Source organism: Hyalella azteca, unplaced genomic scaffold (genome assembly GCF_000764305.2).
Source record: "Hyalella azteca isolate HAZT.00-mixed unplaced genomic scaffold, Hazt_2.0.2 contig10740, whole genome shotgun sequence".
Classification (NCBI taxonomy): Eukaryota; Metazoa; Arthropoda; class Malacostraca; order Amphipoda; family Hyalellidae; genus Hyalella; species Hyalella azteca.
Window position 1 is genome coordinate 161,478 of NW_025940764.1, and position 14,720 is coordinate 176,197.

At 34.2% G+C, this 14,720-nt stretch overlaps 1 protein-coding gene across 1 annotated transcript in view; it reads right to left on the minus strand.

Moving 5' to 3' along the window:
* The window catches only part of LOC108679450 (G-protein coupled receptor GRL101), a gene marked incomplete at its 5' end in the record, with an annotated part of 66,939 nt that overhangs the window by 20,093 nt on the left and 32,126 nt on the right, over positions 1–14,720 (minus strand). The window contains 7 exons of the mRNA XM_047882564.1: positions 674–913; positions 1,387–1,585; positions 3,671–3,866; positions 4,746–4,817; positions 10,791–10,862; positions 12,777–12,848; positions 13,166–13,237. Coding sequence (XP_047738520.1) covers positions 674–913; positions 1,387–1,585; positions 3,671–3,866; positions 4,746–4,817; positions 10,791–10,862; positions 12,777–12,848; positions 13,166–13,237 — 923 coding nt within the window. The remainder of the gene's footprint in view (positions 1–673; positions 914–1,386; positions 1,586–3,670; positions 3,867–4,745; positions 4,818–10,790; positions 10,863–12,776; positions 12,849–13,165; positions 13,238–14,720) is intronic.

Consider the following 14,720-nt stretch of genomic DNA (forward strand, 5'->3'; position numbering starts at 1 on the left):
TTTGTGTTGCGGCATATATTTTTGCTTTAAAAACGTGAGTTTAATGAGTTTTTTGTGTTGCGGCATATATTTTTGCTTTAAAACTTGAGTTTAAAGAGTGCTCTGTGTTGCGGCATATATTTTTGCCTAAAAACTTGAGTTTAATGAGTTTTTTGTACTGCGGCATATGTTTTTGCCTTAAAACTTGAGTTTAATGAGTTCAATATGTTATGACCTATAATTTTGCGTCAAAGATGTGTTAAATAAAGCATGAGATCTCTGTTCATTTATAGTCCATGCCGATAGATAATATTGACTTATTTTCGAATAGAAATCGATAATTGTGTAGAATATTAGAGATAGAATTTTACTTTCGAGCAAATTTTACTTAATAATACGAGTAACGGCTGTATAGCAGGTTTTTTGTAATCGTTGGTAGCAGAGTTTGCCGAAACGGGCGAGACAAATGCCCATTAATAATTAATCGTGGTCCATGATAGCATGAAAAGCCCATGATTTACGCTGATGAACACGTTAAACGTTCGTTTGTGCGTGTCCACAAATCATGCCCAGAAGCTACAAAATTCTTAACTTCGCAAAAACTCATGAATAGTTAGACTTCTCATGACTGAAAGTGAGAAATAATATTCGGGAAATGCGCATAAATTAAAAAATTTCTAGCTGTCGTATTCACCTATGAATATAAGGACAGAATACTCCCATCCGTTGGGCTTATCACTTGTGATGTGAAGGGCCAAGCACACTCCAGAGCGTCCGTAAAAGTTGTCAAAGTATGCGATGTTGGCGAGGGGCAGCGCTGCAAGAAACGTCACGACCACCCACATCCCCACCATCATCGCGCGCGTCACGCGCATGTCGAGGCGGCGGTCACCGAACGGAAACTTGATCACCAGGAGGCGGTCCACCGTGATGACTGAGTGGAAGTTAGGCATGAATACATCTTTATTGAGGCATGACAGTACAAATGAGTCCAATATTGAATAAATGTTTAAATTTAACAATGAGTATTAATGCAAAATTATCCTGGTTTTCAAGTAAAATGTGTCACGAAGTCTAATATCTCTTTGTACGCAGTTATTGACCACAAACTGACAGGAGTTGGGTAAATTAAATTCTCGTAATCCATGAATATTTAAATTCAATGGAAATTATTGCAAAATTATGATGGTTATCAAGTAAAATTTGTCATGAAATCTAATATCTCTTGGTACGCAGTTATTGTCCACAAAATGACAGGAGTTCGATGAATTACATTTTCATAATCCACGAATTGACCATCGACATTCAATATTCAGACTAGAATCTCGGCACTTGATTGATGGAATGTCAGAGCATTAGAATGCATAGAGTCCAGCTTTGATGTTGATGATATAAGCTACTACTGACTGGTCAGCGAGATGACTGACGACTCAGTGGATAGCGTGCTGATGAAGCCAGCGAGCTGACACGATGCTGACGTACGCCACTGCTCCTCGTACGCAGCGTATACGCCGCGGTAGTGAAGGTCTACGCCAGCGATCATCAGTAGATATACGCTCATGAGTAGGTCTCCGGCCGCCATGTTGATTATGAGGATTGAGTGCGGCTGGCGGAGAAACTTTACGAAATAAGAATCCGGAAAATCGAGCTCGGGCTCAGTTTATTATAAAGAAGAAGTTTTTTAAGTTTAAAAATTTTTTTTGTTTTAATTGAATCACCAGCCGTTCAAGGCTGCCATTTTTTAATAGGCTTACTACGGCGCTAAAAAATAAATTCCGCGAATTTCAGTTGATATTTCTAGCAATTATGTGAACTTGAATAGTTGAGAAGAGGAACCAATAATCATATACAATCATTCATAATGTAAAAATTTTTATGATCTACCTATAGATTGACCGCAATTGTGTAAGCGATAAAAATTAGAAAAATTCTCTCGTCCGCTATTTACGAGATAATAATAAACGATAATTTAGGATTGAGCGAAGCTGAGAAGAAAATACTTTCAATAAAAAATGGATTAGCTAAAGCTTTGACCCTTTATAGTAGGATGAGGACTTCAAACCTGTACATTTTAATTTAAATCACATTGGTTACCGACTAGGAAATAATGAAATGCGTTAACATGATAAGTTTCCGTACAAATCGAGTCGTTGATTTTGTTACATTCATGCACTTAGTAGTGCGATTCATCAGAACTGAACTCGTCAGTACCTGTTCTTTTCCTCTATTTTGTGAAATTTTTGCCTTCTTTTTACATGTGATAAACTCACTGACCGCCTTCACAAAGTGAAACATGAGTGTTACTTCTGATATCCTTCATATATTCCCGTTATATGTTCTCAGGCTTTGGCATTACTCTTTAATAAAATTATGGTAGAGCTTTTCGAGTATGGCCCATTACAAGACCGAGTAGCCATACACCAATATTATAATGCTAATTGGCACGTGTTGCAGTAAACAAGGGAGATTTATATCACTCGACCCCAAATCCGTTACATGAAAGCTAATTATTTCATAAATTGTGTACATCATTGCAACTGATATTCATGATGCCCCTGTATCAATATAACGAAAAATCTGTGTAAACATTCGGCTAATTAATTGATGTGGGAATAAACTATATTAATAAAAATATTTTAATCCAATTTTCAGAAGCAAAGAAAACGGCAATTAATTGCTGGAACTGATGATAATATAGTGAATATAGCAGGTCATCGGAAAGTGGTGATGACGTGATAATGAATTTATATGGAGTTTTGTTTGATCTAAAATTCTCCATTTTCCTGCAGTTTATGCAAACTGAGAATATTTTAACACTTATGCATGCTTATTAAACTTCATCGGTAACATTATTTATTAATAAATTCGAATTTCTCCTCAAATTTTCAATGAATCAATTGAATAAATAAGAACAATTAATTACATACTTTGGATGTTATTCAAGGTGAAATTAGAAAATGTAAGACATGTATAAAAAAATTATCAGACTCAAATACAGGACACGTGCTTTTCCAGTTTTGCTCTGGCGTCACTGAATGGGTTTTGGATCAAAGGCAAGCTCCTCTAGGCACGACGATTGGTCATTAATTCTCGTTCTGGCCATTAAAATTAACTATTTACTGGTCTTAAGAATGCTCCTTATTAAGCTCGAATCCAGAATAAATGAGTGATAACAGCTAAAAATTCCTTGTTATTTACACCAAACATAAATACTTCGGGCGTCTACATGCGTCACACGGTAACAGATCACTAATATCAGTAGTTCTGATCTTTAATTTGATCGTTTCCAGACTCCGCATTAAAATAAAATGAAAACTACTGCGGCACTCACCTTATTTTCAGTCTTATTAAGACATCTCAAGGCGATGACGAAGGCGTAATATTTCTGGCGTCTACATGCATCATACGGTAACAGATCATTGATATCAGTAGTTGCTGATCTTTAATTAAATAGTTTCCAGACTCCACATTAAAATAAAATGAAAACTGCTGCGGCCCTTACCTTATTTTCATCACTAATATCAGTAGTTGTTGACTTTAATTCAATCGTTTTCAGATTCAGCATTAAAATAAAATGGAAACTGCTGCGGCTCTTACCTTATTTTCATCACTAATATCAGTAGTTCTGATCTTTAATTAAATAGTTTTCAGATTCCGCATTAAAATAAAATGTAAACTACTGCTCACTCACCTTATTTTCAGTCTTATTAAGACATCTCAAGGCGATGACGAAGGCGTTGCCGACAAGGGCGACCACCCCCAGGACGATGATACAGACCCGCAGGACGAGGTTACTCATGAGGTCCTCACAAGAGGAGAACTGATCCTTGGGCTCGCAGTGCTGCACGCGGCGCGCCAGGCAACACCAACGCCAGTCGTCCGTTTTCCTTTTTTTAATTACAAAAAAGTAAAAATAATATAAAAATATATTTGCAGGTTTTGTTTCTATGAATATCAATTTCAAATATGTATTTTACATCAATGTGAATAACAATTCACAATATTCTTGTAACATTTTCTGTAGCTTTTGGAAATTTGTCATGTTTTATTCGGAATTCAAGTGAAAAGCATTATTCATATTTTTGATCGGCGTAGAAAAAAATTGGTAGTCCTAGTAACTATTGAAGAAATTCGAATACAACAATAATTTACTGTTTAATTTGCATTACGATGCAATTTAGAAAGTAATGTGAAAAAATAATGTTATTGTATAAATTGCTCGAGCTGATATGTAAAAAGAGGTGTAAAGCAGATGAATTGAAATGAAAGAAAAAAGCTTTCATTTTCGGAGCTGTCGGAAAATACAACTAATAATTAAATTGTGATTGTAGACCTACTGTTAATAAGAACATTACATACAGTAGCCCTTAAGACATCATTAGCAATGCATGAACCTGCAATATTTATGCCAATAACATTATCAGCTATATAATAATGATCTGCAAATCTTTTAGAACATTCACGAGTTGTTCATGTTCGGAGCATAATATTGTTAAATATATTTTCGGAATATTCTTTATAATTCTCACGCCATGATTGAGTTCCCAAGTGAACTTCAAAAGTAAGACAATAAAGAAATTATTTTCTTTAACTAACTTATGGAACTATTTAGTAAACTCACAATTAGTAACGAGTAAGAAAATCAGCAAACTATAACCTTTACCTCGTTTGTAAAACTAAAAAAATTAACTCACAATTAGTGACGAGTAAGAAAATGAACAAATTACATTCATCAAGTAATTTATAGAACGATTTAAAAAACTCACAATGAGTGAAGGTTTTCCAGTGGCTTGAAGAGCTGGTGAGTGAGCGCCTTCAACGCGTTGCCTTGCAGTTCTCTGTATTGGATACGCGATATTTAATCTTTCTCCTTAAAAAAATTTTTTTAGAGCATTAGTTTAGAAAATTTCTCCCAAAAAAAGATCTTTAAGAACCTTTATTGCTACACTTCTTGCCGAAGAAAGAGTCATGTTTGACTAAATTTCGTAACTTTGAGAATAAAGCGCCATACTCTGGACAAATCTCCTTCAATAAGAGGATTAGATTGAAGGATGACATTGTTACACGGGAAATTTCGTTCCACATATTTTCCAGAGAAAATATTTTTAAGGCACTATATAGACATGGAAAAAAAGTTTCTCCTATTTCATGAAGAAAATTGCTTGCTGTTCTATATTTGTAGGAGTAAAGAATTAATAATTTTGATCATGGTATCAGTAACACCAAATGCACAAGGACAAAGTTCACAATCCCAGATAATTGGAAGGCATTATCGCAATACTATTCGGTCTGCCCGTCAATTATATTGGATTTGAAGATATAGCTTCATATATTGGCCATCACTGCTTGGTCTGAAGTAATTTTATAACAAGGAAACATATTCAAACTTTGTTAAAATAATTCTGACAGACTACACTTTATTTCGGGCAATAAACATGCTTCTTGCCATAATTTTGACGCATCAATTAATTCTAAGGTATTACTATTTCGCTCGAAACATTGTGTTATTGATGTAAAGAAGTTGATGAGCTGATCCGAAAAAATTTCAACTTTAAATTAGCCAAAAGAGCTTTAACTAAAACACATAATGATCCTTACACAAGCAACATGGAATATAGGCTTTCATCATATCAATCTATTGCAATGATGTAAAAAAACGGTAACATTGGAAGGAATGGCTGCCAACCATTTCTACGACTTTGGCCATGCAGTGTTGGAGATTCAGAAACTCCGAATTAAGCGTGGCGACATCCACAGATAGCGGCCAAAATGGTAATGATCTTTCACACAAATCGCTCATTAATTTGCAATTAAGCCGCGTCACTTGAATTTATTAATTCCTGAATCACCAGTGGGATCATACGATTGGGTGGGATAAACTCATGTGTATTGCGTAGATTTTTAGATCTCAAAATATTAAGCAAAAAATAGATCCTAGACAAAAACGAGAATTCAGTAAAGTCGGAATTGGCAGGTAAATTTTGGATTAAATCTAAAGCAGCCTCATAAATAAATAAAACATTGATGGAAGCAAAGAAAAGATGACATCTATGAATAAACTATTGTTGCTCGTTAACATGGCCTTGATGTCAATCATTTCTCCATTCGCTCATTTCGGTCAATCTTTGTATCGACAAGCCTTCATTGCCTGCTAGGTATTGAAAATTCATTAAAATTTTTAAATTGAAGTTGCAGTGGCTGAAAAATGGGCCTTTCGGCAAAATCCACGTAGCTTTAATATTAGCTTTAAAAAAGTGAGCAAAACAATAAATAGCTTTAAAAAAGTGAGCAAAACCATAATATTGGCTGTATTGACAATTTTTCCTCATTGTGTAACTGGCTAATGCTGCAATGTACCCGGTATTCATTGCAATATAACACGAGTTTTCACGTTTGCACTAAGATTCCAGAGGTACCATGGGTCTGCCATCTTTTTGCCTTCCAGTGGTGAGTGATAATCTCCTGTTTACATTACATTGAATTAGCCTCCTTGAATTGAACTAAATATCCGAGTTATAGAATAAAGCCGAACTAAAGAACTGAAGTACCAATTACCAGGCAGAGTAGATACTTCGATCGGAACGAGTCGTGCTCTCAATACCGGCTTCTTAATGCCATAATCAGCTTATTCGCTCAGTGGTATTTAAGCCTGAAGAGCATGTCAGTGTGCCTCTTTACCTGTAACTTTTCCTTTCTAAAGACATTATTGGAGATAATCGAGCTTGTCATACGTGCATCTAAAGGTAATTAACTTATCTTTGAAGCTGCTATATCATCAACGTGATTTGAAAATGAGTTAAACGTAGTTTCAGTGCACAATGTCGATGATATAGGAACGACTAAGTGACTAGAGATTTATGGAGTTCTCTATATATTCCACACGCCCTATTGCACTTAGGACGTGTGGCAGAATATTCTCAATATGATTAACGTTGTCGGGGGTTAAGCGGAAGACAATGGACGAATGAAAATTATAAGTGAAAATTATGATAATAAATAAACTTCAAATGTAAGAATACAAGAATATGAAACAATAAACCGTGTGTTTCCTTTGCTCATGTCTATTGTACCTTGATCGAGTCTTAGTTTCGTATTCATGATTCGGAGCCTTTCTGAAATTAATAAATAAACAAGAATTTAGAAATAGCAACAACAAAGACAGAATTTAATGAAAACCAGAAAAATAAATATTAGAATGTCTAAATAATAATCATAAACACCCTTAAACACCATACTGAATTGAACAAGAAAATTATCACATATTAAACAAACCAAATGATAAATAACGCGATCCTCCGCGGTGGATCACAAAGCAATAAATAAGTGCAGAACATATTTGTCACGTCCGATCGAGGTGACTTAAAACCAAAAATCAGATAACTTAAAAATTAAAAATCAACTGTAATAAAAAAATTGCACTGCGTCCCTTAACAACGTACAAATTCAATCACAGAAGAATTTTAAGAATTAAAAGTTCATTTGAGTGCACTTTGCGATGCAGCTTCAAATAACATGTCAAAAATAGACATAAAGCTATCTGTTCATTTATCATTTATTTAGCTCAATTTAATAATTTTAATACAACTTTGAAAATCGCTTCAAATTGGCTCTTTCAATTAAAAAAATTATTTTCGTGCTGGTCCTGGAATGTTTTTATTCATACCGGCTTGTTTTCATGGATTTTGCCAAGCCTTCGCAATTTACGTCCAGTAAAATGTTATGGAAGTTCGAACTTTCTGTCCGGCGTATTGTAGAACTGATCCTCTTAACGCCGATATGAATTTTTGTTTCACTTTAACTTTGACGAGCGATGGGTTAGTATGGCTTACCAAATTGAAAGTCTTCATTCAAATTCATATCGTACAAGAGAAGATTTATGGTGAAATATTTCCAACAATTTACCATTTTTCTAGAAGTGACCAAAATTTAAACGTTTTGACTCATTCGAGTAACTGAAACTTCAAATCGAATATTTTTGCAGTTAAATTTTGACATCGCATTGAGCTCGATGAGAAAACTCTAAATACTTTCAATTATTGTACTTGAGCGAAATGTCCCACAACTAAATTACGACAATCAAAATATGAGTTAATAATGAGATATTGAGCAGAAAAAAATTCTGGAGAATAAAAAGGAGATTACGTTAAATTATGGCACACCTATACTAAATTAGAGAAATACATTAAATAAAATATACTATATAAATTCAATGACAAATTCACAGTAGAAATACATGCAATAAAGAAGGTTCCCCTAGGTTGCCCTGGATATAACTGTTATAAATAAGTTTCCCAGTGATTATATAATACCTATACTAAATTATATATTATATATATATATTACCTATACGAAATTAGAGAATTACATTAAAGAGCAATTCAGAAGCTATTCTTTACGAGTCAAAGTTGCTTAAAATCCCCTTCTTGTTAAATAAAATATACTATATAAATTCAATGACAAATTCCATGTTTACAGATAAGTCTAAGATAAATAAAAACGTCTGGAATATCGAATAAATAGGATGATGACAAAACACACCGAAACTTTATTTCATCCATGAAATTGGCTAAAAATGTCATAATTAATTTGAGAAGAACAATATAATACGGATGAGTTTACCTCATTAAAATATACGTCGATAAAGACGTCCATTGACTTTATGCCGGCGTTGAATGCATGTAGCAACTGACTTTGATTAGGACAAATCCTCGCCATTATGTAATTAGATTAGAATGAACTCTGACAATTTATCGTGATTTGTTTTTGTCCTGACGATTCATTGGTGCCATGTTCTTCCTTTCCAAACTCATAGCATTCAAGTCACATGCCTCGCGGCTTGCATTTTTAACTGCGAATGTGTACCCTTTGAAATTTTTATTGAAATAAGCCTTTACATTTCAACTCATCATTGAACTCTTCAATGGAAAATTATACTGATTTTCTCACAGTAGCCTAACGCCGAGCCTATCAGGAGCCAAATTTAAGCCCCTGGGATCATCTGTGAAATCAAAACTCCAAACTTAATTAATTTTCTGACTATTTATGTTCTAGATTTATCGAACTGACGATGGAGCTGGTCTCCGAAACGTTTTCAATAGAGAAATGCTGAATTTTTGTGGAGTTTTCTTCGCTTTTAAATTTCTACTAAATCAAAAAATGTCTGACCATTTATGAAAAGTTTACGACTAATCTTCAGTCATGTTATAAAAAAACGCGACAGCGATACGTATATATCCGATCTACAGTCAGTAATAGTGAATACAGTTTCAATTCAGTAATTGCATTCATCTTCCGCTGTTATGATCTCTACTAATTAGCTTAGTTGTTATGCTACATTCAGTGAAAAAATTCTATCGCTAGCTATAGTCTATCTTCTCATCAGCCTCTGTCTTGCAGCTTTGACGTCTGGTCTTATAACAGTAGCTTTGATGTTTGGTCATATAAGCATACAAAAATAACTTTTAACATCCTGGTTCTATAAGTCACAATTAGAATTGTTCGTATCAGAGAGTAGTTGAGACAATCTTTAAGATTTTAGACCAATAATTTCCAACACATTGAGGTCGTGGCGTGATAATGATTTGAATTAGGTGCTCGCCTTCGTAAATCCATGAATGAGCCTCATGATAGCCCGCATAATGGGCCGTAAATGTGAGAAGTTCATTAAGAAAATACAAGATAATACAGGCCACACACGAGCTGAAGCAAAGGGTTAACGAGATGAGCCTCAATGGGTTTACGTTTATAGACCTGAAATTGTCTACTGAAAAATATAAATGAAATCTGATCTCGCATTCATATGTACCTCCTCGCGGCCACTACTCGTACGTATTATCCAATTTCTATTCGAGAATTTTAATCAATCAATTAAAAGCATTTCAAATTCGTCTAAAGGGTTTTAACAAATTAATTATGCAGAAAATCTATCAAATAAGCAATGAGCTTGCAGTTGTTCCTGTGACAAATGATGAGTGTGCAAGTGCAGAAACAACATTTTTTCTAATTTACTGTTGATTTTTTTCTGAAATAACGGAAGAGAAGCTAGCAATTATTCATACTTCATACAACAACAATGAATTAAAATAGATTACATTTACCCAGTTTCTGAAAAAGCTCAATCAGGTCAAGTTCTTTTTTAGATTATTATTGTTATGAAATAAAACGAATTCCATATGCGCTGCCTTCCATACTCAACACTTTTTTCACTAATAAATCATAAAATTGTAAATATCATATAATTCATACATGACTGAGTACGAGTAAAAGTCCCAATTTACTCACTTTCATATAATTCATACATGACTGAGCACGAGTAAAAGTCCCAATTTACTCACTTTCATATAATTCATACATGACTGAGTACGAGTAAAAGTCCCAATTTACTCACTTTCATATAATTCATACATGACTGAGCACGAGTAAAAGTCCCAATTTACTCACTTTCATATAATTCATACATGACTGAGTACGAGTAAAAGTCCCAATTTACTCACTTTCATATCATTCATACATGACTGAGCACGAGTAAAAGTCCCAATTTACTCACTTTCATATAATTCATACATGACTGAGCACGAGTAAAAGTCCCAATTTACTCACTTTCATATAATTCATACATGACTGAGCACGAGTAAAAGTCCCAATTTACTCACTTTCATATAATTCATACATGACTGAGCACGAGTAAAAGTCCCAATTTACTCACTTTCATATAATTCAAACATGACTGAGTACGAGTAAAAGTCCCAATTTACTCACTTTCATATCATTCAAACATGACTGAGTATGAGGAAAAGTCCACATTTACTCACAAGACTTCGAGGTTGGCGAGTCCAGCGAAGGCCGCGTTTTCGAGGGTCGTGAGGGAGTTGTGCGACAGCTTCCTGTTGGTCAAAATTTACAAGGGCTGTAGACTTCCAAATAATTGGATTACTCGTACTGATGCACTGCCATCGAATATCTGGTTTTGCCGCGTATGATCACTCAGTTGAAAATCCTTAAACATTTAGAAAAGGCGAAACTGTTATGTTATTCAAACACACAACTGATGAGATGAATGAGCTTCCATTATAAATGTCATTGTATGTTCGAAATTTAATATTAAGGCACATGTCTTTTAGACTTATTTTACAACGAAGGTAAGGACTTTACTTTGGTGATTCTCCAATGAACAATTGAAATAACCAACATTATATTGAATTTTAAAACGAACATTTAAAAAGTCCAATAAATTGTCTTAAAATTGTTACTACTTATATATGGAGAGGAATAGATTTTTTCGCTCAAACTAATTTTTTGTGCAATCATATAAGGCAAAATCAGTGTTTATTGTCCCATCGACATCTAGGTCGGCCTTTGTGGTACCGTCGTAGGCCACAATTTACGCCACAATTTCTTGGGTCTTATTAAATCCTTCGTTCTCCAGGCCTGGTTTATGTTGAGTTTGTCGGCGCAGGTTTGTTATCTTGATTGAAATGGCAAATTGAAGTTGAGAATTTCCCTAATAAGCTGTATTTAACTTCAAGAATGGATGCAGAAGTGCAGAGATGAGCAGACTACTTGAATTGGTTCAAGTCTTAATGGGACAATCGCAGGCTTATCAGCATTAGAATACATAGTAAATGTTACATTTAGTGGATTTTTTTGCCATTTTTTTAACTCACACAAGTAATACGTTGCTGCCCTCTGTGTATACTCACGCATAGTTTTAGAACATTGGTTTTTAGTAAGGCTACTTGTGATTCATTATTTTTCTAGACAAAATTTCTTTGAATATTCGTTGGTCTGTTATCTTGAGCTTGCGACGCATTTCATAGTCTAGCTACGAAGAAGTGTTCTATATGTAATAAAATCTCCATCACAGTAAAAATTGTACTTGTAATTTATGTATCCTAGACAACTGAATTTTCGATCAGGTAATTAGTCGATAATTTCACGTCATCCATCTCTTAACGAGCAAAATTAATGGAAACTAAATGTGCCCAGGAGAGTAAAATGACATGCAAAATGGATGCGAATGAGAAAAAATAATGTAATTGAATAGATCAGACTTCAGCAAAATAAACAATAGGGTACAAATTTCTCCCCAGAATTTTGAGATCGTTAAAAACCTCAAACAACTCAAACGAAACAGCATTGAAGTAGGAAGTTGTGTGATCGAGCCTCAGCGCAGCTGTTGAAAAATTCTGATGGATTTTGGCATGATAACTGCGTGTTTAAGAAGTTATGCATATCTATATCAGTAGTGAGTTGAAGGTCCGAATTCCAGTTAGCTGTGAAAAATTCTACGGCAAATGGAATCGGTTACATAGCAGACGCAGCCTTATCTTTAAGACTTATATCATTTAGTTTATCATCTTACAAAATCAAGAACTATTAAAGATAATGCTCGAAAGAGTCGTACTGCAATATTTTATAGTAATAAAAATAACTTTCAGGCTTTCCATTACAAGGAAAAATTTTAACATCACGGGCAAAAAATAGCAGCCAAGAAAAAGTTTTGCTTCGGTTCAATTTATGTTACTTTGGTTCATTAAGAAATGAACAATTTTTGTCACCAAAAGTGGGCAAAAATCTTGCGATGTAATAGAAAAAAATTAAGTTATTCGGTATGCTAAGAGTTTTCCGACGCTGAAGAAAATGATACAAAATTCTTTTAAAATACGACCATGAAGAAAAAAAGTTTATATACTAAACTTGAGTAAACGGATTATTGAAAGAAAATGTGAGACAAAACATATAACTCTGACAGACAAAAAAAAAATGAACGGAAAAAGCAGGAAAAAATTCCTACTTACAGTGTTCTGAATTTCCTGAGGCCTTCGAACGCCTTTGGCTTGATAGTGTCAAGCCTCTGCCGCGTCAGATCTCTGCAAACCAGAGATAATAAAGTGTAAAATTTTAAGGCATAATTAATGAGGTTAATGTCTCATTGAGATGCAAGGGAAATAGAGGGAAAACAGGTTTTGTCCTATACAGATCCCGATAAATGATGATGTCCTTTTAAAATTTTCCAAGAAATGCAAAAGATAACAATTGCTGCTAATAAGCCTAACCAAAATAATCTATGAACATAAGTGAAGCTTCATCAATTACAATACAACATATATGTACTGCTTACATTTAAAACGTGCGCCAAATTTGATCTTTTTGAATGTTATGGTGAAATTGAGCTTGCGGAACTCACAGCAATGTGAGGGCGCTGAGTCCAACGAAGGCGTGGGGATACAGCGTCCTGATCCGATTCCCTTCCAATCGTCTGTAAGGAAAATAAAAAATTTCCATCATCAAGGTACAATATTCCCTTGATAAATCCCATTCGTGTTAATTCCCGTGCTCGTAGCAGCGTGAGCAATTGTTAGAGATCAACTATAAGTGACGTGCCTTGCAAATTTTTATCTAAAGGATTATCTCAATAATAATACTTCATATCAATAACGTTTTAGTCCTTAAAACGTTCTATCACACCTGATCTTTGCTAATTTTAGGGTAAAGAATGCCAACTATGCTAATTTACATGGGCAGGAAAATAAACTATGATAGTAAAAAAAGGAGAATTTACGCAATGTGCAAATTTTATAAATGATATTATAATTCTACTTTAAATTATCTCAAGCTTTAGATTATCTTCTGGGTGAAATTTACAATACGAATATTGATTAAATATTGCGTGAATTCTTCATTTTGAATTAACAACATTCAGCAAAGTATTGACATTTGCGGTAATTTGCCGTGGTCCTAAACTTTAATATGAAGTTTCAAACCAGAAAATAATTAAGTTGCATGCGACTCGAACGAGCGTGAAATCGGGAGTTGAAGTAGCAGATCTTCCCGAAAGAGTTTGTTACAGTAAAATACACTCATCATTAGTGTTAAAAAGTAACTTATCGGAAATTATTTCGCATCGTATTTAATTTTCGTTGTTTAAGTTTACAAAGAAGTACCTATAATGCTTAAGTGCCATTATGGCTGAGTTTCAACTGGGAGCCACGCGGAAAGTTATGGCAAATATTGCAATGAGAAATGAACTCTGGAATTGCATAAAATCAATAAAATTTTCATGAAACATTTCAATTGCAATCGTGATCTTGTATTTATCTCAATTGAATCCCAAAGTCAAATTAAACGCAATTAACGTTGTAATGTAAGAAATTTAACGTCACGGTCGGGCTTTTTGGCTCAATGAGTAAAAATCTTATTTTTAGAGCGCATCCCACGCTTATTGACTGTTGAGTATCATCAAGTGGATTAAGATTGAGGATATTTCAAGCAGAATTAAAACATGAATTTAGAGCCAGAATCAGGCGGTGCGATCAGAATAACGACGGCACAGTTTCAATAATTTATCTAGAACTATAAATTTGGAATCGGTCGGTCTGCAATTGAATTTTTTATTTTTGTTTTTTTTAAATTATTTTACACGTGCTATAGGTGGCCTCAGTATTTAAGTTTTCAACATTCATCGGCCGTCAGTGAATGCCTCACGCTAGATTAACTTCTAGCAGTTCACAGTAATGTAAATAAGGAAATACATGCTTGAGAATTCAATGTAGGAGGATTTTATTCGACATTTTATTCGTTGACTTCAGCAATAATTTTATTCTGCAACCTTTGCCTGACTATTTACTCTTCTGGAAGCGATTTCAACAAGACCAAGGATATTCAAAGATATTCAAACAATCAATATTCAAAGATATTGATCGTTTAAAAATTACATTCAAAATCAATATTAACACCCTATT